This window comes from Ursus arctos, chromosome X (assembly GCF_023065955.2).
Source record: "Ursus arctos isolate Adak ecotype North America chromosome X, UrsArc2.0, whole genome shotgun sequence".
Classification (NCBI taxonomy): Eukaryota; Metazoa; Chordata; class Mammalia; order Carnivora; family Ursidae; genus Ursus; species Ursus arctos.
Genome location: NC_079873.1, coordinates 82,150,632 through 82,176,424, shown reverse-complemented (window position 1 = coordinate 82,176,424; position 25,793 = coordinate 82,150,632). Strand labels below are relative to the sequence as shown.

Sequence of the window (25,793 nt, the reverse complement as noted above, 5' to 3'; positions counted from 1 at the left end):
CACCCTGTTACCCCTTCCCCCCACCCCACCCCCTCTGAAACCCTCAGTTTGTTTCCTGGAGTCCATAGTCTCTCATGGTTCATCTCCCTCTCTGATTTCCTCTCCTTCAGTTTTCCCTTCCTTCCCCTAATGTCCTCCATGCTATTCCTTATGTTCCACATATGAGTGAAACCATCTGCTCTATGCACTCACCTGTTGGAGGGCATCTCGACTCCTTCCACAGTTTGGCTATTGTGCACGTTGCTGTTATGAACATTGGGGTGCATGTGCTCCTTCTTTTCACTACATCTATGTCTTTGGGGTAAATACCTAGTAGTGCAATTGCTGGGTCGAAGGGTAGCTCTATTTTTTTTTATATTTTAATGTTTTTTTATTATATTATGTTAGTCACCATACAGTACATCCCTGGTTTCTGATGTAAAGTTCGATGATTCATTAGTTGCGTATAACACCCAGTGCACCATGCAATACGTGCCCTCCTTACTACCCATCACCAGTCTATCCCATTACCCCACCCCCCTCCCCTCTGAAGCTCTATTTTTAAAACAACAGTTATCAACTCTTACTAATACAATGTCCCTTATAAAATGTCCTTCATAATTTTAAAGATGGTAATCATTCTACATTCAATTTTGGTAAAAATTTGGTTCTTTGGGCTCAAGCTTCACATGGCTGTTAATTCTTTATTTTTCTTCACAGGGCCACTTCGTGTGCTGCCTCTCACCACTCCAACACACTTCAACATATTCTTTTTTGCTCTTTGTAAACCTTGTCCAGTTTCTCTATTTTATTTTATTTTTTTCTATTATGGTATTTTTATTATGTTCAAATTAGTGACAAACACCCTCAATCCCTATCTTTTGAAGTTCTCTCTAATTGAACTATTTCAATGTCTTTATTTTCAGATCATAATTCTATATGCCAAAGTGAAGTGAAGAATTTAAATAGAATTGGCAGACAGATGAGACCCAAAGGACCAAACTCCATCAATTCCTTTGAGAATTTGAGATTATATTTAGTGGAGTGAATGTAATTATTCATTTCTAAAGCAGTTTTGCAGAAGTAATTTGTCTTTCTTGACCATTATTCTCCTGCAAACACTTCAAAAGATGCTCCAGTAGCAACTACACCTATCATTGTGTTGTCTCTATTCTTGTCCTATGTCAGGATGCTCAATTAAGAAGGTAAGTTAAATACTCCAAGATAATTCCTTTTGTGCAACTAACTTTCTTGATCCTTGAAGTCTTTATTGACTTTTTTTATTTTCCACTTCTCACTTCACCACATCCTGCCCATTCCTCTTTCTCCTCAGATTTGCCTTTTCTGAGAGTATCCAGTTCACTTTCTCTTATCACCTCTTATGTGGACTACAACAATAGCATCCCAGCTGGCCTCCCTGCCACCGTTCTCTTCCCCTATTTAATTCTTCGTGCATCTGCTACCACATGAATGTTCCAGCACCTCTCCTATCCTTATTTCTTACTATGCCCTCACACAGATTTCTTCTCTTGCTAGCCAGATATGCTTGTTATCAGTTAAAAAGGACTTCCTTATTTTCTTCTGAATCTTCACATGTGTTGTTCTCCACACTTGGGAAATTGCCTTTCTTCACCACTGTTCTTTCTATTCCAAACCCATCTCCTGCTCAATTTGGGACTGAATCATCCCACCTCACTTATCTACTCTGCACGTAAAATATTAATTTTCCTACACTGGAATGTGTTTTGCAAATACCTCTTTCATTGTGCATATAATGTGTACATTATTTGAAAACAGGGACTTCAAGTTTAAAAAAAATATTTGTATTATACTTTATGTAATGGGCAGTACATGGTGGGCACTCAATTAATATTCATGATTGACTTTAGTAATATCTGGAGAAAATGTGGTTGATCAAACAGCAGTGAGCATTTGAGAAGACAAGTTTAGATGGGTGCAGGTGATTTTACAAGCTCTGATCTCACAGTAATTAGAATGCTGAATAACCTTCTTAAATTGTCTATGGCTGATTTCAGTTCTAAAAAAGGTAAGTTTTATATGAAAAGGTTTGAAGCTAATGGTTATTGTTTATTAGACAGCCCCATACATTCATCAGGGAACCTTAATATTCAACACTGTGACCTCCTATCAGACATCTTAGAACAAAAATGCATGAGTAATAGAGAAATTTGAGCCAGACAATTTTCAACATGAAATTGTCTCCCAAAAAATAGCAACAACAATTGCTAGTGTTCAGATTTAACTGGTCACTATGGAACTATGTTCTGTCTTAACCTCATTCTGATTTTATCAGTTTACTACCTCACCTTGGGAAATTAATACAAGGAGCATAAAGATTTATATGTACAATTTCTAGTATATTTCCCATGATCATTATTTATTTTTTTAGAAAACACTTGGTGAAAAACAACCAATTTATTTAAAAATAAAATGCCCAAGGGCAGTAAATGCTTGAATCCAGTGGTTCTATACTCTTGTAAGCCCTTCAATCACCAAGTGGGTCAGAGAGTCTCCTCTTTTTTTCCAGAACTTGCTTCTTTCACACACCTGCCATCTTTCAACTTGTTACAAAAGTAATCCATAGGATATTAATCATTTCCATGTCCTCTTGAAATTCCTCTATAAACTTCTCTTTCATAACTGAATTGTTTCTCCTCTCATTGCAGTTTGTTTTCTACTTTTAAGCCTTACAATATTAGCTACCAATACTCAAACCAAGTATCTATTTTTCACATGATACTACCTTGGGTTCAAGCTTTACCAGAAGCCCACAAGTGTCTTTGTACCCCTTTTTTTAAAAAATGAGAGTGATTGAAAGCTGAACAGATTTGGATCTAATTTAATTAAGGCTTAGGGGGGTGAAAAGACATACCTTCTTTCTTCTTTTCAGGAGCCATCCAGCTACCTTTCAGAATCTCCATAGTTAGATTGGAGCTCATAGATTACCAAACTTGCCAGATTTTATATTTTTCCAAATTAAAACCAAGTACATGTTGACCATCTCTTGAGCACTGTTTATTCTTAATGCAGTTTTCACTTCCTATACCTATTGCTTTTGTACATTTCTCATTTGTCTCATAATTTCTGACATTTTCAGATTTTTTATCTTAAAACAGCCTCAATTTTTAAAAATGTGTACTGTTGATGGATGAGCTAAATAAATTTGCTATGAACATATGGGAACTAATTGCGCTAGTATTTTTCTAAATTTTCAAATCCATTTCAATGAAAAAATTGAGAAGAAAGTTTTTCCTACTGTGTAAGCAAGGGGAAGAATATATTATGTTCTAGACTAAATGCTTATTATATCCTATAGGCTATATCTTTCAAAAATCTCAGATGAAAATCAAATTTTGAATTGCCATCTAGAAATAAATTTTTATAGATAGTGTACACATTGGTTCTTGAAAATGGTAGAAAAGGTTTCTTGTCAAGTTCCCCAGCACAAGTGTGAATGCTCTGTTTTTGAGTACTTACTAGTAGTGAAAGGACACATTGTGGCCAGCCAACTCAAATTGCTACCCACGTTTAATCATTGTAAATAAAGGAAGCAGAGAGACCCATGTTATATTTTCAGAACTGGCATGCTCAATACAGAACTATTAGTTTAAAAATACCACTGAACATTCTATTTGAATTAATCTAGGCTTCTGTGAAAAACAAAATAATAAAAAGTACAATTGGTCACTTAAACATATATACTACTCATTTCATGCAGGTTATTAACTTAGTAATTACACATATCTTTAAAGAACAATGAAGAGTAAATACAACTTTATAACACTTGGAAAACGGTTTGGAATTGATAAATTTCCATTTTGAAATACCTACTTTTTTTTTACAGAAGCAAAATCACCTTCCTCAGTGGAAACAATACATCTACAAAACACCTATATGTATTGAACAAGGAGCAACTAATTGCTTCACTATGAAATGAACATGTATCACTGTTAAGCTTTTACATACTGTTGAAGCATAATGCATTTTCTGAGCAGCTGGATATAGAAAAGCAATGGAGAAACAAGGACTTTAAACAAAACTTTCCATGGATCACAGGGAATCAATAATATAAAAAAGTTGAAAGAAATAATCAAAACATATTATCTAATATTCTCTTATACATTTGAGTTTCACATTTACAAGGGTTGGGCAAATTCTTAATTTTACACACTGTGTACTTCTGTCCTTATTTATATTTGTCCAAAAACATGATTTACGAACCATTTGCAAGGTGCCAGAATCAACCTTGATTAAACGTTGGCCCCCGCAGGCATCTTGGTAGAGAACACACCAAAACTGAGTAATTGGAAAGAACACAAAGTAGTAATCCACAATAAATACTAGAATAGGGGCACAATCCTTACAGCAAATTCACAATATTTTAGATCATTCACAGGGATTTTCTGGTGTGGTACAATCACAGTTATAATGTGAAGGTGGAGAAGTTTAGTCTATAAAATATACTCTTTGAAGCACCAGGAATAGAGATACTTCTGCAGGAACCTTGCACACATGGCCAAGAAGATAGTGTGTATGTACAGAATAGTTTGTTTCACAACTACATTTCAGATGAGAATCACTGCAATTGCTGCTCTACCACTAGTAAACTTGAATTATTTTGCACTTCATCTGTGAATATTGTTGTTTTACTTCTTTTCTACTGCTGACACTTGCAGTCAATATTTATTTAAATTCAAACTCCAATGATGCTGTAAAAAAGTAGGAAGATACGCACATCCTCATATAAAGCAGGTCAAGAGATCATTTGGAAAAAAATCCAAATGTGAATTATTAGCAAACAATAAAATGTGCATCTTAAAATGTGTTTTCAAATTTGTAAAACTTTTGTAATAGGATAGAAAGCCATAAGAGTTCTTTAAAATCATCTTCAAAGAACTAGCAGCCTCTCTATTCATTTGCTTAAGAAATGCATATTTGCCTACCTACCAGTCTGCCTAAAGAAGATGTGCTTCCCTATACAACTATAAGCGGTCATTATGAGCTGTTGATTTAGTTTAGAGAAGTTGCCCAGTATGTTGAAGAAGTTCCAAATATTTCAATCACATTTTTTTCTTAACTGATCTTCTACAATCTTCTCATTGGGGTGCTTCAACACTTCTTTCTTGATAATTCCTGATTTTTCAGTTTTCTGTAGAAGTTCTCTTTTCCCCTTAAACTTAGTTCAGAATTTTCAAATTCAATTCAAGTCTTTAAGTTTTCCTTATTTCAGATACCATGTAAATACTGAAATATTTATAAATATGGGGAAGATACCTCATCTACAAAGTTTGCAGTCCAAATGGTATCATAAAACCTACTCTAAAACAAAAGGATTTTTAAATTTTTATTTTCAGGAAGAAATCAAAACTATACATTGAAACAAGGTACTATACTACAAAAGCAGGTCCTTCTTTCCCCCACCCCCCACTATTCTGGAAATGTAAACAAAAATTTTAAGTACAAAAGGGATTCTGTGCCTTTTACTTTGAACACTTTTTCAGCACCTCAATGTTGTTAGGTGTACTTTATCCTTGGTAAAGCAGAAATTCTGTATGCTCACATATAGGGGACTTCAGAGTTTTTACTACCAAATATCACTGGTGAAGCTAAGCTCTTTGGATGATAAAGGTAGCAGGGAACTGTTCCTATGAAATTCCTGGGTATCTTTCAGGGTATTATTAAGGGGTAGCTGTCCATTGAGTAGTGTCAGAGGCAGGTTGCAATAAGTGTGGTGGTTGCCTAAGGAAGGTACTGGCAAGGTGGTGGTTGGTATCTCGTGTTTATAACCTCTGCAACAGTGTCTCATTTGCATTGAATCCGAATGGTGGAAATCAGGGAGATCAGCTTGAGATGACACCAGAGAAGCCGAGGTACTGGTCATGGCAATAGAGGGTATAGGCTGGAGTTCTCCAAAAAGTCCTTGTTCTGCCGAGTCCAGAACATGGCACCGAGAAAGCATTTCTTTTTTCTTGATGGGCATTTCATGTACTAATTGCTTCCAAAACTTAGAATTTAATTTGCTGCTTTTGGGTCCCTTCCACTTGATCAAGGACAGAAGTTTGATGCTGCGCTTTAGTGATTCCACTTCCTGGCAATTCACCTTTCCTTTTAATTCTGTACACTCAATCAAAATCACTTTGATTTCTCCACTGACTAGCATGTTATGGAGTCTGCTCTCCAATTCGAAAATACTCCATCCTCGTCTGAGAATATAGTCTGGAGTTAGCACGATAATAAGTCTTCTGCTTTGCTCAACACATCTTGTGAGATCTTCAATGTATGCTACAAATCACAGAAAGAGAGAAAGAGTAAAACAAAGACATTTCCAGTCTTTAAAGCATTAGGTTTGCACTCTAATATAGCAAAAAGCCAGTCTTTCACTAAGGTACATCACATTTTCTTTTCTTGTAGTGCACATTCAGACAGTACATTTCCTAAAAAGAACAATGGAAAAAGAAAACCTCCGCTTATAATACTTATTTTCTTTCTCTTCATCATTACTTACAGTGTTCTGTTGACTAATACAAAACTCTGACTTCTTCAGAGCTTAGATGTATTTCAGCTATTTTTATTTATTTAATCATTTAGTTCAAGGCAGTCTTCCAAATTTTATCCCAATGTATCAACAGCTCTAGGGGAACAAATAATCATCAGATTGATGAAAAGAGAAATGGAGTTGTTTAATGAATGAAAGGTCACTGTATTTATGGGTTTGATTTGGTTTTCCCTGTAGTTTTAAACTACTAAACTACCAAACTACTAAAAAGTTAGGGGGTATATGAACTACTTCAAAGATAACTGATAGAAATAGTGGAAAATCTCTTCTAGAATCATAGTCTGTTCCTCAGAATACCTTTTATTATCTGCAATCTTAGGTTCTCCATGTTGCCCTTCAAACTGGGAGATAGGGACGTGGTGTTTTTGTGCCCATGTGTTTAATTTGAACCAGCTGCTCTTTGTTCCAGGGAAGAGTAAGGGGTAAAGTTAGAGGTGGGGGATGATGTGGAATGAATGGTAAAAGGATAAAGGGGGAGTCAATCAGTTGAGAAGTCTTTGCCCTACTTTGTGGAACAATTCTGCGAGTTAGGTGAATATGTTATAGTCCTTTCATGGTAGAAAAACACTCAACTAATTCTAGATTTATTTATTCCGCAGAATAATCCTTTTGCAATCATGCTTCCCAAAGTCTTATCTGCCAAAAAGGGAAACACACACATGTGTTAACAAATGGAGACTTGGACACAGGTGCGGCAACAGAGAGCTGTCTTTACTAAGTAGAGCACAAGGCCTTGTCTAATGTACAGTGCCCTCTAGCAGAAGCAGTGCTTACAGAAGCATAGCAACATTTGTCACTGCAAATCTGCCCAAGGTTACAGACTGCTTTCAAGAAGTCACGTCCAGTACATAGTGTGGGGCCACCAAACAGCCCAGTACAAGCCATTTGAAAAGAGAAACTTATTTTACAGATGCATATTTCACAGATACGTCTCTTTTCAAGGGTTTTATTTCCACCACTAGGCAGCAAGAACATTTTCACAAGTGAAAATGAGTAAACTTTCTACACACCCTATAGATAAATAAAAAACTTTTTAAGAGATACACATAAAATTGCCCACTTAACAATTTGTTGTTACTGTTGTTTTGGTTTTTACTTAATACATTTTAGGACTTTCTCATGCAGTAGTTACAATGAATATTTGTAAGGCAACTTCTAAGTGGAGTGGGAACCTCTTAAGAATTTAAAGAGATTATTTATTCAGGGGAAAAAATCAGCATTGAAATCTAAAACAAATAAAATAAATAAAAACAAACAAACAAAGCAAAGTAAAAACATCACACAAGCAGCAATGGGGAAGTTATCACTCTGTAATTATCACTTAGAGAACTGGTGAAACAGAATGGAAGGAAAGGTAGAAAGTTTCAATAGAGTGGAAAAATTTTATCCCAATGTATCAACAGCTCTGACTCTTCATTTTCTTCCTTTCTTCCTGCTCCCAAAAAGAAAGAAGTTATGTGGGAAGCTTCATCATTAGAGGTTGGATCTGTAAGATACAGTAAAATAAACTATCATGCATCTTTCCCATTATTCTTTTCACCTTTCCTCCACACAAAGCAAAGCAAAACAAAACAAAACCCAAACCCAGATTAAGACATCAGTACAAGAGTCCATGAAAATACAGTTTTGCCAGGTAAATTATGAGTTAATTGTTAATTTCATAGAGGAATTCTTTACAAAATAATTTACCAAGGGGTTATTCCAAGTAGTATTCTTCCCTCATTAATTGTAGCTTTTCATTTAATTTAAAAAAATGATCTGTACAAATCTTGTAAGGAGCACATCTGTCACATAAACTATGCCTCTATGAGCAACACTTTTTCTATGTGTTGGGATGTAGTCTAATTTACTTTTTAACTATACTTTTAAAAACAAAAGGTATGTCTATCTATACATATCTCTACTTAGAGAAAAAATTTACAATCCAGGTGTTCACAGTCTTAAGAGAAACTATATACATACGTACTAATTAGTTTGATTGGGATTTATGGGCTTTGGCTTTTGCTATCCGCTTTCCTGAATGGGGAAGGGAACAGGGTACGTTTTTTCTTCCCATTTGTATGTTTCTCCTCCTTCATCAATCTATTATATTTTGCCATTTGACAGCTAAGCCAAATGCAACATTTAGGGTTTTGGGGGCCTCTTAGAGATTCATTAGACAGAATTTGCATTTGCCTCCAGAAAGAATGACTGTCAGGACAGATCCCACTATGCTCAGCTGCACAGGGTGTGGGTGTTGAAGGGAACCTTGGATAGAGGGAGTGGTCCCTGTCTCTTGCATACTACACTGGCTGTGCTTATCCTGGCAAAGCCTAGTGGAGAGTTGAGGCAACCTTCCAGATAATTCCGGCTGAAAACCTGCTGTGGAAGAAAAAAAGGTCTGAATTATCCTGGTTTGCCCTATATATACATTAATCATATGCACTGGAGTCAGTCAGTCAGTACATCAAATTTTTCCCTGGGTAGACACAGACCAAGTGTCCCAAAGAAAACATGAGCCATTTGCTTGGGCCCCGAATTTCGTGTTCCATTTCACTTGGTGAAAAACCAAGTGGAAGTTTTCAGATGTGAAGCCCACATTTCACTTCTTGGGATGGTGATCAGTGGCTGGGCAGCAACCTCAATGTTTGAAAGCAGCTGGGGAGGTGCCTCTAAGAGCTGCCTGGCTCTAAGGAAAAGAAGGAGAGACTGTGCACTAGCTTCCATATTCTGGCGCTCTCTGTTTTTCTATGTTTTTTTTCTCCACCCCCCCCCCCCCAGCTCCTCTCTACCTCTCTCTTTCTCTCTTTCTTTTACTGTCCTGTCTCCTTCTTGTCCTTTTATCTCCCTTTTTGCTTTCTTGCTCTCTCTTTCTGCCTTTCCCTCTCTTGCTCTCCCTTCCTCTTTTTGTCTATCTCCCTTCACGCCCTTCCTTCCTCCCTTCTTAAGTCTTTACTTTCTGTCTTTTTATCTTTGGGAAAAAAACCAGGACCTAGCCATCATGGAAAATGTAGTAAACTAACAAGAGACCAAACAGGTAGGATTAATATTTTTTACTTGCTAATCTTTAGCCAGGAAGTTGTTGCTGGCTTCTATGCAGCAAGTGCCCCAAATAATTTCCCTCTTACCCCCGGGTTGCATGTTTGCATCCAATGACTGTAAACTAGGGCCTGATCCGTTAAGAACATGTCTTGTTTTTGTATGGTCTGTGAGCAAGGAATAACTTTTTAAGGGTTGTGAAAAAAAAAAGAATATGATGCAACAGAGACCATATATGACCCACAAAGCCAAAAATATTTACTATCTGGACTTTTACAGAGAAAGTTTGCTGCCCTTGAATTAGAGACCAGTCAGGGTGTTTAGGTTTGGAAAAGTTCCAAATAAACTAAGCAGAAACAGGTATCATGTTAAGACATTGCCAGTCCATAGCTAGTGTAGTCTGTGACAGGCAGTGGTGTTTGCCATGGAAGAGCTGTGGTTTTGTGGGGGACATTTTAGAAATCTTCAGAAACCATTCTAAAAAGCTTGTTACCACGAAGAGATAATAAGGAAACTTTAAAAAAAAATCCCTAAATCCACAGCACACATGAATATTCATTAAATCTTGCCTTGACTTATTCAGGAGAATTTAGCAGCTGAGTACCAGGAATCCCTCAAAGGCTCTTTTTTTTCCACATAGAAAAATATAAAATATTCTTTAAATAAAAGGTCATTAAGTTATTTCTTTGCAGATTTTGGTTTGAAGCAACTTATGATGACAGAAAAGACTAAAGAAGCCTGGGTATGATAGTCTTCTGCTTCTCTAGACAAGGCCGTGAAACCATACCAATTTATCAGACACAAAATAAAGCTAATTACATTTAGTCTATTTGTGATCTTCACAAGTGGTAAAGAAAAAAAATCCCCTTGACCGTATTTTTTATAGAGGTTTGAGTTGGTACAAATTCATTTTTCACATTATAAGTGCAACTTCAAAGAACCTTTTTTCTTTTGTCTATACTGAGAGTTGATGGAGATTATGAAATATTCTAGAAAGGAAATGCATTGTCACTAGGCCCTCTTTGGGATGTGTACCTATTAGAGAACGAAGAAAGGTCAAGCCAACAGGAAACAAGGAAAGTGACTACCTAAAACTATTAAAAGGAAAGAAAATTCAATTTAAAAATTTCTTTCAGGGGCAGTTGTATAAACCAAAATTACAGTGCATTTAGAAAAGTAGAATTAGATCTACAAAAGTGACTTGGAAACAGGACAGTTATTAACAAAGCAAAAAAGCAAACTGAAGAAAGAAATGAAGCAATGAAATAGAAGCAGGAAGAATGGCAGCTCCAAGAAATGGCTTCTAATGGGATGTGTATACTTTCCCCCAAAGAACTCAGTACTCTTCTAAATCTCAGGTGCTGAATCTGCTGCAGATGTAGACAGAAGAACAAGGGAGGAAAAAAACCCCTATATATTTAGGAATTTCCATGAGGTCTTGCTACTGCCTACTAACCACTAACCATTAGATTTATCAAACTAATCAATTAGTTACTTGTAAATTATCTTATGTCAGGGTCACTGTTAAGGGTGGTTGGCATATTTTTAAAAAGTTAAAAGACAAATAGCCTGTAGACAAAGACATGATTTACTATTTTTCCAGGTTCATATAATAATAGTTTGATATACCCACAGCTATGTACATCCACTATCAAATAGACAAATCATTAGGATGAGACAGGATGCATTAACATAGATACTACTTCGTTAATTTTTGGCCAACATTATCAACAGTGGTATTTCTAAAACCTATGGGTTAATATTTCAAGACTTTAATTCAAGATTTAATTTCTAAATTGAAATTAGAAATGGGTTCTTTCTAATTGATTAAGTGGGTCCTTTCCTTTGACTTGTATGGAGAAACCAGCAAAAATAATACAGGTTTCCTATGTATCAAAGAAAAATGTATTATTCAGAACTATGTATTTGGGAAAAATTATTAGCTCTCTGGTATAATTAGATACAGTGAGGTACTTATAATGTAGTCTCACTGAATATACTATCTGCATTTTAAATAATGATGCTTAATACTAACCTATTGCAAGAGTTATATAGATTGACAACCTGACTCTTTTATCTTGGCTGATATTACTAAAGATTTGGGTCTTGATTCTGCCTCTGGCAGATGTTAGATTCTGCCTGTGTTGTCTGTCACAAAGATTGAAGTAATAAAATTTTTATTTAACTAGATGTATGTGTGGGAAGGAGGGGCTTTCTAAACAGTGCGTGATATTACTTACCTTACAAAAACTTTCCTTTTCTCCTCCAAGTCCTTGGCTTGATATTTCATAGATAGTTTATTGGGCTAAATTTTTTGGTAGGAGTTTTGTTTTCTACTGACTAATGTTAAGTATACTAATTAATACTTATTGATAGTTTGGTTGATCAATGGTTAACATGGATTTGCTAAGACCTTGTAAGTATAGCGAACTATGTTTATTCACAGTTTTTACTTTGAAGACTGTATTTCTGGTAGTGAATCCCATACTTTTGCTATTACATTTTATCTGTGGGTGGGTGGGGAAGCATGACAGTAGGCAGAATTTACTCTGGAATATTGTCCACATCTCCAAATTCTTTCTCATCTCTCTTCACCTCTTTACCAAGGGTGGAGGTAGGTAATGGAACACATTCAGAGAATATTGAGGGAAAGATAATGTGGAGAGTAGCAAAAAAAGTCTGCAAAATGTCCTTCCCCTCTCTTTTCTCCCTTAACCTCATGCCCTAGAAACTTGTAGATAGAACTAATTTCCATCAATGCAATCTTAGTAAATAGGGAACAAGATTACCTGCTCTCTCTTTATATTGTCTTTTCTGTGGCTCCTTTGAACTTAAAGACAGTTTTATCCTGGTCTTATGCTCTTTTTTTTTTTTTAAGGTGCTTGTTCTTTGTGCCATTCAAGCAGTAGATTTCTTGATTGAAATTCTACACAGTTCTTCCTTAACCTTAAACTTTTGTGAGAAACCTCAGTCCATTGACCTCAGTACATCTGGAGGCATATTGGGGTACAATTCCCTTCTCTTGGCTTTAACATGAAGGGGATAGTGGGCATATCTAATTTTATTCCATGTGAGTAAATTGCACACAATGTGTTAAATTTCCATAGTTGTGCATGTCACCCCTGCCTCACACTTTTTAGGTCACAGACATCAGATTGCCTGAAAAGGATTTTATTACTCCCCAAGGAAAATTTACTTGAATGGTGTCCAATATGTCCAGCTATTAGAGGAACTATTGGCAATGAGTACTTACAGATCCATGTACAAAAATATTTTTTGCATGTCTCACTTAGCAGTGACTAGGGATCATCTGACACCAGATGTATTCTCCACTCATTTGTCATTCCATTGTCAGCACAATCACATGGCTAGCACTAAGCATTAAAAAACTGAAGATTAGAATAGTGAGGAAATGCAAGAATGTAATCAGACATTATCATTTTCCCTTAAATTACTGAAGGAGTTATAGGATTCTTGAGTTTCACTCGCTCAATTACTCCTTCAGTAATACTGATACTTGATGCCAAATTCATAAATATAACTTCAACAGACAGAGCTGATCAAACATATGTATGACAATATCTTTAGTTTATTAATGTCTTTCTCTAGTATAATAATGCATGAATAACTCAGTCTTTGAATAGAAGGGAAAATTGAGATAAATGTCTTTGAAGGATTTTTTTCTTTTCAAATTCCACTTAGATATTCATAGATTTTTCTAAACCTTCAGAAGGAACTGGCTCAAGTTATAACTGTTAATAAATATTGCATATGCATTTTTAAGTACCTTGATTGTTTTCTCTTAAAGGCAAACAACAGCTACAGGATTGGGTTGTTTCTACTTTTAGTCTTAGAATGTTATTTTCTCCATCTGATCAGTAGCCCTCAGCCTAATTCAATAACCTTTTATATTTTTATGTTTTTTAATCCCTTCAGAAACACTGATAGAAGGTGGGATAGAGAACCTAAATGGTACTCATCCAAAAATGTCCCCAATCTCAGGATCTCAATTGCACAGCTGGGTTCTATTGGTCACATGTCAGCTTCAGAGCACATCTGTTCATTCCTCAAGGATCCACTAGGCCCCATGAACACAATGTGCTCTGTGTACAGTACTTTACACCACAAAACCCAGCAGCTGCAGGGGTGAGAAAATCTCTACGTCTCAAGTTTGTGTCTCTAGGCAGTTTGAGTAGGGTGTTTTCTATCTGGCTTTCTTTTGGTTGCCTGTCAGTTCTGACACTCAGACGCCTGTTGGCAACAAAGTTGCTTTTGCTATTCTCAGGACAGATGTTTCTAGCCTGGGAAGAGACAAACCAAATTTTTACTGGAAAGTAGGAATTCTTGCCACATTCAGGCACCAAACCTGAGAAAACATAAGGAAGATCCTGGCCACAGCCTCAAGAATGGAAAGGTAGGCCACTGCCAGGAAAATAATGTCCAGATCTGAAGACTTTTAGTTTTAGTCTTTAGGAAAAATATTTGTGTCAAATCTCCCCATCTCTGCTGGTTCATAATGGCCAAAGGACACTTCTCTAGTAGAGCATGTGGGAATAGTGCAGACACCACCTTACCTTGGAAAGTGACATCTTTATATTGAAGCATTTTGAGAACCCTTGATCATATGAGGAAGAGAGAGACTGAGAGACAAAGAGAAGGTGGGGGGAGTCTCCTTCATGTACTTTTGAAATTGTATGCATTGGAAAGGTTTGTGTGTTAATGAGATTGAGTTGGAATATCATGAGAATGGTGCAAAAGAAACTGAAGATACATCAAAACTGAAGACATTAAACATTAATGGGTTAATGTCATAGACTTCATTAATTTGATTCATAAAAAATTATTGTTGTAGATCAAGGATGATATTATGAAGCCTGCTTTTACAATCCTCAAAGGCCTCATTGCTAGTTTTTGGAGGAAGGAGTAGTCTTGGGTCAACATATTTTAAATGAGATGTGAGGGACAAACATAGCTTATAATATTGTAACTAGTTTTCCCCCCAGGAATGTGTCTATATTTATATAGCATAACCTGTTAAATCTGTACCAATGGCTGCAAATACAGACCACAGAAGCTTCTTTAATAACACACATACACCAAGTCCAAAATGTTCTACTCTGTCATTCATGTGTAAATCAAGTATATTATTCATATACTTCATCGACTTCCTGAATGCATGCTAAAAATGCCAAGGAAAAACTCGTTAATCGTGACATGGTGACTGCTCAGCCAGCTCTGAAATGTTGATGGAAAAAGAAAAATTGTCAAAGGGCCTTTTTAAGAACTTCTGCAGGTTACACTCGCAAATCGGAATTCAGAGAACATGAATTTCCTTATTCAGGAAGGAAGGATTAAAATCAAACACCCTCCAGTGGTTGCATCTAAAAACTGCATAATTGTCCCAAATGGCTTACTTGTAAAAGGAGTCTTCCTGTGTACCATTGAGTACCCAGGATCCAAGTCCCTGCTCAGTCTGATTGTTGTAGAATCTCAAAACAATTAAATTGATCTTCTATGGACTATAGAATCTCTGCCGTCCTAATGACTTCTTGCGTGTTTTTATGTTAAGTTCTTTAAATGTCAGGGTATACTAGGTGACAACTTCTTATCATCTCTTATTCAGTGTGTTACAGTCCTCAACTCAAATCTTGTAATTTTGAGCTAAGAAACATGGTTTATATAAGCCTCACACTCTATGGTCAAGGAGGATGTTCAGACTTGTCTATGATACACCAAAACAACTAGTTAATTTCAATCAATTTAGCCAAATGACTAGCTAACTCAATGAGGTATAAAATATTTTACCACCTATTTGGCTACATTGACACAGTGTGTTGATTCAATTGACCTGTCAGGTCACCAAAATAGACTACATGGGAGCATTAAGAAGACATGATTTTGGGATGCATCTCTTTCACCCTCATGCTGCCTGGGTCTGACTCTCACCTATGCATAATAGCTTCTTCTTTACATAATAAGCAAGTGTCATCTACTGAGTCTTAGGTAAAGTGACTCTCCTGTGTTCCATGTTATCCCCATTTCCCTTTCTGATGTACATGATGGTGAAGCAATGTTTTCCAGTTCAGAAGAAAGATAGTCAATGTTGAAATATTTAGACATAAAGACTAATGTTTTTCAGTCACTTGGTGATGTTGATAAAGACTGCCTACTGTGGTGCTAACAATTTTGGAATAAGACAGAAAGGCCAGTACCACATTGAATCCCATTGAAGATGACTTAACAGAGAATATAAATTCCACTTTGGTAATGATGTTACTTTAATACAATTTAGGATATTATCACTCTAAAAATTGATTTTGCAGAATTTCTACATTTAAAAAGATGCTCTTGGCAAAATAAAAATATAAGTACTAATCTAATAAATTAAGCAAAAATAGTAAAGAAATGTTTCTAATTTTTCATCAGTGTTCAACCCCTTGTAAGTATTCTTTCTAATATCAAAAAAATAAAATAGCCTATTTTAAGGACTGAAACTATTCCTATGAATTATTCACAATTTTTTTTTCTTTCAGTAGAAAGCTCCTTTTTAGCTTTCACATTTGCCTTGTTAAAGACAAATGCCATTTAGGTACTGTCATGCAAAAATTTAAACCCTAACTTATTTCATTCTCATTATTTCCTCCTATCTTTGACACTGCTCAAACAAAATCAACAAGGACCTATGAAGCATCCAATGAGCTCAAATTTTCTGCTAGATGATGACAGGAGTGTGAGGATAAATGAAATATAGTCTCTGCCCTCATGGAGCTTACAATCTTGCTGAGGAGTTAAGATAGTTTATAGGCCAACAAGTGACTGTGCATAGTGAACGCTAGGGCTGGAGAAATTATTATGGGCTTTTTACACAGGCAGTGATATTGAGAAGAGTAAGTAAGATTTGTAAAGGTATAAAAGGCTAGCATGAACAAAAGCATTATAAGGACACACAATGTATATCAAAGGTACAATGTGGTTAGATTAAAAGGTATAACTAGGGGAAATCGTAAGAGACAAGTTTAGGAGACCAGTCTGGGCTAGCACCAGACTACAGAAGTGTTTAGCTGAAGGTTATGGATTTTATCTTATAGGAAATGGTGAAAAATTTAAGGTTGAATGGGCGAGTGACATGATCAAGGAGTTACACATATTTGTGGAAATGGATGGGAAGAAAAATAAAGAACGCAGAGAGTAATCAACACTGCAATAATGAGGTGATTAGGGCCTACACTAGAATGGTAGAACTGAGAATGGAAAAGATGCAAGAGACACTGGATTTGGGAGAGAGATACAGAAGAATCAAAAATGACTCAGAGGTATCAGCAGGTTCCTTCGGGTTCAATCAATGTAGAAGTGGTATCTCAAGTCATAAAGATGAAGGGAATTACAGAAAGAAAAGAGTAGAAGACTATGGGAAGGAGTTTGGGGAATTATTACATTTGTTGTACAGGGAAGTAATGGACCAGTAAATATTGTCTTCTTTGTTCCTTTCTATGTACATTTAAGTGTGCATATTCATATGCGTACAGAAACATACTTAGATACATACACATTCTGAGAAAAGAGATAAACAACCAAAACACAAGTGTTTCAAATTATCTCCTTTCAGTTTAGCAGCCTTTGGTAGACTGTTGATAATCTGAATAAATGTTATGGTGTAATAGCATGATCTAGTGGACTTAGAACCAAAGTCAAATAGATCTAGGTTCTAATCCTAGCTCTACCATTTGCCAGCTATCTGATCTTGGACTTCTTGAACTTACTTTCTCATCTGTAAAGTGACGATAATAGTACTAGCTCTTTTTCCACACAGGGTTATTATAAACATGAAATGAAATTATGTGAAAATATTTTACATACTGCGAAGTATGGAAAATACAAACCTTTTAATTTTGTTATTGCATGTGTACAAATTACCATATTCTGATTTGTAGTCACATTTTATTTTATTTATTTTTGAAGATTTTATTTTATTTATTTATGTGACAGACAGACAGCCAGCGAGAGAGGGAACACAGCAGGGGAGTGGGAGAGGAAGAAGCAGGCTCCCAGCGGAGAAGCCCGATGTGGGACTAGATTCCGGAACGCTGGGATCACGCCCTGAGCCGAAGGCAGACGCTTAAGGACTGCGCTACCCAGGCGCCCCCTAGTCACATTTTAATCCCCCCCTCAGGATATTAATATAGATCATATGCAAACTAATTCCAGCAGTTTTATTCTCCCTCAATGGCATTTTAAACTCTTTGAGGGCAGGGTTGTATTTTAGGCTTTTCTCTATTCCCCTTATGCTTTACCCTATACAGCACTCTGAACATGAACAGGAAATAAATATATATATTTTTTACTTGAACCTGAATTTATTCCAAAAGCTCAAAAACAGCTTTCAATATGCAGCATAATTTAAAAGTAGCATTCAAGCCCACATAGTCCAGAGCTTCTTTAAAATAATTTAAATACACAGTGAAAGTGCTATACCAAATGGCCTCACATACATTTTTTATGTGGATTTTGTTCTATAAATCTGGAAATGAGTAACAAGGCATAATTTCAGTTATTAGTGACAATGAATGTAGGTATAAGTAGAAACACAATGACAGAAGACCAGCTTTGGAACTGAAATCCATTGAAAAGACTTTGACTTACAGAGTTTTTTTTTTTTTAAGGATCATCATTTTCTCAGAACACTAAGGCAATATAATAAAAAAATACCATTAAGGCATAATTTAAAAACCATACCTAAAATGTTAGTGAGAGTGCCTTTTAAAAAATTCGTGTGCTAGAATGTCAGAACACAGGCATAGTGGAGAAATTTGAATTTAAAAAAATCTACTGTGAGAAACAACTATCTAAATACTTGACTCTGACCTTTGAAGCCATCATATAACTTCATAAAAGAAACAAAAATTTTTAAATACAAAACTTGAAAGTACTTACTTCCACTTGGAATCAGGTCCCTTTCTGGGATGAAGAGTTTATATCCATAGTGTTTTTCCAGGACATCTGGCAGTATTTCAAGAGCAAACTGCTCTTCTTCAGGATTGTCACAGTCTAAAGTATCTTGGTCCACTTTTGTGTAAGACAGATAGGCATCATATTCCTTATTGTCTTAAATATAAAGAACAACAAGTGGGTTTAATATATTAGTAGGTTCTCTTTAAGTACTAAAAGTCTATAACCCCTAACAGGCTGAACTAAGCACTGTAACTAGTGACTGTCATTAACAATTAGAAAAAAAAATAAACCACATGCCATGTTATAAGAAATCTAGTGCATTTCCACATAACCTAGTCATATGATATGGGCTGAAACTGTTGTGGTAATGGGAAACCTATAGTCAGGACAGAATAAAAGAGAGAATTATTATTTGTGACTTTTGGTGACTATACATATTTGTGATGTTCAGTGATGTGTGAATGATTAGCTCAGTGTGTTTGAATGCAGGACTAAATAGACCAAAGTCATGGATTTGAACTTTTTCTGTGCCAGTTGGCTTGGCTTTGTTACTTGGTCACAGACTATACCTCTTTTGCACAAATATGTTCAAGAGATCCAAGAGGGGCTGGGCCCTTGAGTGTGGAAGATCAAAATAATCCAGCCTCACTCCTGGAGACACTATTCACAACACATGCCACATTTCCAGTTGGTTAGTATCATCATCTTCATATACAAAAAGTAGTTCATTACCAAATATTAGAGACAGCAGCTGGGTTTTATACAAGTGCATTGTCTGTTATTCTTGTTCAATCCATGGCCAACTAATTTGACACAAGCTTCCAAAGGAAGTCTTTGCTTCAAAATATACATCTTTCCATTATTGCCAAATTAGGTTTTCCCTTAACACATTTAGTCAGGGAGTTAACTGTGCTTTGAGAAAGTATTTTTTTGCTCCTTTGCTGTACTGGCTCAGAGCCAGCCTCCCCAAAGAGAAAATGTAAAATGTTTATAAATTTTTTCCTAAAAATTATTAATGGATACAGGTACTCAAGCTGTTAGTCCCCATTGGTTTTAGAAAGGCCACATTGGAAATGTTATAGTGGGTTTCAAAATTTCCTAATTTATAGAAAATTATTTTTAAAAGTTAATGTAGTGAGCATAGACTTAAGTGAAAATGTTAGTATTTACTAAACCTTGTTACTTGCAAACAATAATTTTAAAAGATAGGCAAATATTTCAGGATTTGTTTCTAAACCTCTTCAATATTTTCCATTAAAGCAGATTTGATTAGAATATAGCTGAAACCTGACCAAAAGCCAATTTACAGAATGAAGCAGCCACTCATTTATACCATTAATGATTTAGTTCTACCTACTAAAGGAGGAATAAATGATATACATATGAAGAGATATAAAAACCTTAGGGTAGAAGTACGTGGGACCCTCTGACTATCTAGAGATATCTGAGGCAGGATTATATTGTTCTAATTCTAGTAAGATTCCAGTCTTCACCACCCCCACATGAAAGGAACTCTGGTTATTTATGTTATGATGGTGCGTGAAGCCAAAAGGCTTTTCTTTAGCATGTCCTCTGGCTGAAAAAGGCTTCCGTAAACCTTGGTTGGGTTACTTGATTGCCAAGAAGCAGATGCACATGAAGGACTGCCCTGGATAGTTGAGATCATTTGGCTTACAAATGGGGCACATTCCACTCTTATGCATAAAACACCACTTGGAAGTGAGAATGTTCATAAGCAATGCTAATGTAAGAACCTCCTGGTAATCTTAGCACCTCTGCCCCTGTTCCAATCAAGCTCAGGATGCACCTGCAAGCCCTTGACTTTCTCCAGCTATAATTACTCACCTGGGACTTAGAGCTGCCGATGATACACAGCTGGAAGAATAAAATAGGCCAAAGGACAAACAGATCCATTCCTATGAACAGAATGTATTTCATTGTTCTTAATGGATGGTGCTGCTGCCTTAAATTCTGTAATGTCAGACCAGACCCTTGTTTCTTCCAACTTAGATAACTTTTCTACCTCACAAACCTCCCTAAATTCAACTACTTATTAATTTATTCAACAATGATTTGTTGAACATCCACTATGAGCTAGCCATCTGCAATGACTACCTGACTTTTTTACTCATCTGACCAGGCCTTTATACTTTTGCCTCCATTGCTTATCCTGACTAAGACTATTTGCCCTCCAACCATGCCTAAACTCACATATTCCTGGTCCTTACGTACTTCACCTATGCCCTATATAGGTGATGCTATAGACTTTTTTCTAGAAAAATATTGCTATATTTGCATATCCCAAATCAAGTTATGATAAAGAACATGGATGTCTTTGATATGTGTAAACACCCAACACGTCTGGATAATAAATTTTACCTAACATTCTAGAAACACATCACTCTTTGGAAAAGTGTTACTTCTGGTTTTAGACATGTCCCTTTAAGATGAACTAAAGATAAAGAGCTTATGGTGGCTGGACAGAACAGGAAGAGCGCTCTCAAAGCCACCATGTCAGATGTCCCAGAAGCTCTAGGATGCCAGCTAGTGAGCAAGCAGTGATGCAGTTGCCACAGTTTAAAAAATGCACTTCAGCCTTATATAGACAGCCAAGAAAACCTCATGAATAGCCACAGCTGTTGCTCACAGAGAGGAGGAAGATGGAGGAGCAAAATCAACAACATGATGCAAATAAGGTTAACAACAAGGCCTGAAAATTGTTTTAAAACCAAATGGCAATTCAGCAACACCACTTAGCTAGGCAAGGCTAATGAGCCTTCCTCTGTGTTAAATCGTGCTGACTAAGCTCATCTAAGGAACCAGAAAATAGAGCACAATGCAGATGGCAGAGCATTATAGGAAAGAGGGCTTGCACAGCAATCACCATAGGTATGTTGTTCCCAATGGAGAGAGAAGTTATGAGGAAGGGAACCAAACTGTCTGTGGAAGAATTTTCCTGTTGTCACACCTGTCCTTCCCAGTTTTTTAAGCTCATTTTAATCTTGTTCACCACCAGGAAGTCATTCCTGTTTACAACCCAGTTCTTTTAGGGCTGTGCTAAACACAGTGCTAAATCCTTAGCTTCTGAAGTGCAAAGACTGTGTCACATTATTGATTATTATGTCCCTAGTGCCTACTATAGTGTGTGTGTGTGTTGATCCAGATGAGGAATATAAGTAAATATACCATACGTAATGCCTACCACATAGTAGACACTTAATAAATATTTAATTACTGAACAACTCAAAAGTCAAATAAATGAAGCAATCATTGTTTGGTGGATAAAAATGAAACGAATTATATAAAAATGGCTAAGAAGTCAAAGTCTGATGGGTTGATTTTATTTTATAAAAATAAGGCATTTTTATAAGAACTTTCAGAAAATTTATGAGATATGAATCAAAGAGAAAATGTAAACAAAAAGTATAAGGGTAAAACTAAGTTGTGTCCATGAGATGCCAAAATATTTAAATAAAGAAATGAAAAATTTGGAAATTATCTAGCTGATATTTGGCATCATGAAATCGAGTATTTCTAAAAGAGCTTTAATATTCATTTATTCATCCTCACCGCATACCTGCTGACTTTTTAGTATTCCATTCAGCCAGTACAGGTTGTGTATTTAAGGTCTAAGTTTCCATGTAGGAATAAAAAATGTTTAAATACTCCTTCCTAATGAAAACCCTTGACGTCCCATCCTTCCCCATTACATTTTCTCCCTAAAACAATTGGTTTGGAATCAATACATACAATTGTTTAATCAAAATGCTCTAGATTATTTGTCATCTTTGACCACATGGACCACATTGGAGATGTAGATGCAAAATTGAATATTTTATCCCTGAAATGTCCTATAATAGTAGCATGAATTTAGTCTTACAAATATGTACTACAACTGATCAGTTAATCTGGATTATTGGGTATGGGTGATGAATGTAATTAATTATTGCAGTTTAATTTAATAAATTGTATCATCACTTACAGAGAGTATTGACAAATTGCTTATATTCATGACTCAAAACAAAGTAATCACAGGAGCCTCCCTTTTATGTTCTTTCATTTAGACAATGCATCTTTTACATTCCCAATTGGATAATTTAGCCATATGTTGGCACCTGGGAATCAGTGACTTTTTCCTCAGTAGCACATTTCATCTAGTTATTTTACATGTGCAGGTAAGAAGTCAGATTTTTCTATATTAATTGCTGGATATAGAAACTGATTGACCACGTTTTCATATACATTGTTGGAGCACATAATTATGGTTGGAACAGGCCCTAATCACTCATTTTGAAACAATGTCTGAATAAGGGTATGTAACACTTTTAAATGGGCTGCTATAATAATTAGGTAAATATACTGCTTTGTTAAAGAACATGCATATATATGCATATATACTCACCAAACAGCATATCTCTAATTTACTATAAAAATATAAAAGTCAATTAAAACCCACTCATATCATTACTTACAAAATAGAAAACATAGGACCAATATCAAAGATTCCTCAAAAGTTTTTTTTACAGTCACCACTCTGCCCTTCTTCTACCACTATAAAAAGAAACAAAATCATGAGCTCTTCTCCTTTGAGGTAAGATCATGATCTTAGAAAAACAAACAAGAGCTCTAACTTTCATTATTTCAATATAATGAAAACTAGAATCCAAATCTGACTTTTTAATGACTTACAAATGGACTTCTTTTTAATTTTGGTTTACCTAAGGCATTCCACACATATATTTCCAAGACTTACAGTAGTTTGTGGGTGAGGACTCTATGCCTATTGAGTTACGTGTCATGATTTCTTATTGGTATTGATTTGAAATACAGTTATTTATTCTCTTGAAAAATTAAATCATTTTTGAATGTTCAAAGAAACAAGACTCAATACAATGCTTTGTTGATAATTCATTCAAAAGATTTCCAAGGGCCTTAGATGGCACACATAAGAAAATTATAAACTACATTCTGAATTTCTATCCTTTAAGGTCATTTTTGAGACTGGTTCTACAATTATCCAAAATATGTGGGTCCAGATGCACTGTGAGTTTTTAAAATAGAATCTTCATAGCTTTTAATCCGTTTCCTAAATGATTTGTTTGTTTTTTTCAATACCAGGAATGGCTAGAAATTATCTGTACCTGAATTTGAATTTTCTGGAGGAAAATAATGGAATTGATTCTTAATTTATTTCTTAGTAAGGGGAAAGGTTTTGACAGCAATTATTTTAGTTCCTGATCAATTCATGTCTCCTTGTTAAACTGTTTATTTAGAAATAATGTCAAAAATTACAAAAATAAAATAGTTTAAAGAACATCCATATATCCTTTACCCAGAATCTATTGTTAATATTTTTCCCCTTTGTTCTCTTTCTTGATAAATACACAATTTTTTTCTGAACTTTTTGAGGGGTAACTTGCTTTAGTCATAGCCCTGTAACCCTAAATATTTCATCATGTATCTCCTAAGAATAGGGATACTCTCCTACATAATCACAAATTCATGCCTTTTAATTGAATTCGAGCAATAGGAGACAGCTTACCATTGGTAGTTTCATCACCTCCAAAATGCTGTCGGTAGAAGAGCATCAATTCAGTATTGTAGCATTTGTAGATGACCACAAGCAGTACAAGGAGGAGGAAGATTGCTCCCAGGCCTCCTGCAAGTTCAATTTTGTAGATTAAATCTGGAACCAACAGAATAAACAGGAAAGGGTAATTAAATCAGCAACACTTGGGATCTTTCCATATTTCTAGTCTGTAAGATGTACAACCCATTCTACTTTTCTTTCCAAAAGATTCTTGCTTAATGCTGTAAGTAGCTTTGTTCTTGACACATTTGTATAAATCAAATTTTCATAAAATTAACTCTTTTCTAAAGATCTGAATAATTTTACTGTTGAAAGTGATGTCTATCTGAAAAGGAATAGTCACTCCCAATTTGTTTTGAACACATCTAGATATAACCTATATACTTCTGTTTTAAGTGTATCTCAGGGAACTGTTAGAACTGCCTTTTTCTGGGTCTAAGGCCAATATTTTGTTGTTTCAGTTAAATTACCTTATTGACTTAGTAAGATTACCATCTAGTACTTCTCAGGCTACAGGCCCTATTCTTCTAGATGAGAACAGCATCATAAAATTATTCTCAGAATCAAATAAAATTGAATGAGCTTGCAAGATTTAACCGTTTCATTTAACCCTAGGAAAATAATCCAATAGAAGGCAACCTAGGGAAATTAGCTTATCCATTTCCCCCATTTATTTGAATAAATGAGTATAATATGTATACAATATAATATGCCCAGTGGGGCTAAAAGTGAATGAGAAACCCAGGCTAATAATTTGGACTATTCAGCCAACACCAGGCTACCTGATAGTAGACCTAGGCTGCTCCAGTGGATCACCCTTAGAACTGTAATAGCTGGAACAATTAAATCAACACATAATGGAAGGAGACATAATGTATCCCAGGCTCAGGGAATGTGACTTACCTGTAGCTTAATTAGTGATATTAATAAATCTAAGGGATATCATCAAAAAAAGAGATAGTACCATGGAATTTAGAGAAACGCGAAGTCAGAAGAGAATTTAGAATGTTAATTCAGCAATGTCTAGAAGAGAAATGCTGAATCTGAAAGACACCAGACCAGAGACATATCTTCCCTTGTGAAATTGGGACATTCATTCGTCTTAATATAACATAGATAAAATTGCCTAAAAGATCAGCTAACCTCCCCTAAATCTAATTCCATAATTACTAACTGACTTTTCTTTTTATTACCAGTTCTGTTTACCATGTAGCTAGAAACTGGAAAAGAGAGTGACATTCTAGTTTGTTTATCAGTTGTTTATGAGTTTGGTTGACATCAATCAGCCTCCCTTGATGGGTTAATTCTGGGTCACTGTCAAAATCAAATTTCTGACCATGACAGATTGCCACTCCTGAAGGTCTCTTAACAACCAGATTGCCAACATTTCCCTGGGGATATCCCTTGTCTCTACATAGGCTTATTGCTTAAGAGAAACTAGTCAGGCTCATATGACAATTAAGATTAAGGAAAAAGATAAATATACATAATATATACTACATATAATTTTTACTACACACATACTACATAGTATATATAATATACTACTACATATATATAATAGATACTACATGTAATATATATTATACATAAAATTTTCAACCAGTCTATCAATCTGTTCTGTAAGTAAACCTTTAGCGCAAGAATCCTATAGGGCGAATACATAGATGAAGAATCTGA

The 25,793-nt window shown here is 35.5% G+C and overlaps 1 protein-coding gene across 1 annotated transcript in view; it reads right to left on the bottom strand.

Moving 5' to 3' along the window:
• Positions 1-3,869: 3,869 nt before the first annotated feature.
• Positions 3,870-25,793, bottom strand: part of IL1RAPL2 (interleukin 1 receptor accessory protein like 2) — a 562,461-nt gene continuing 540,537 nt past the window's right edge. The window contains exons 8-10 of the mRNA XM_026488169.3: positions 24,066-24,209; positions 18,506-18,676; positions 3,870-6,282 (exon numbers count right to left, since the gene is read on the bottom strand). Of these exons, the coding sequence (XP_026343954.2) occupies positions 5,585-6,282; positions 18,506-18,676; positions 24,066-24,209 (1,013 nt within the window). The 3' untranslated portion in view covers positions 3,870-5,584. The remainder of the gene's footprint in view (positions 6,283-18,505; positions 18,677-24,065; positions 24,210-25,793) is intronic.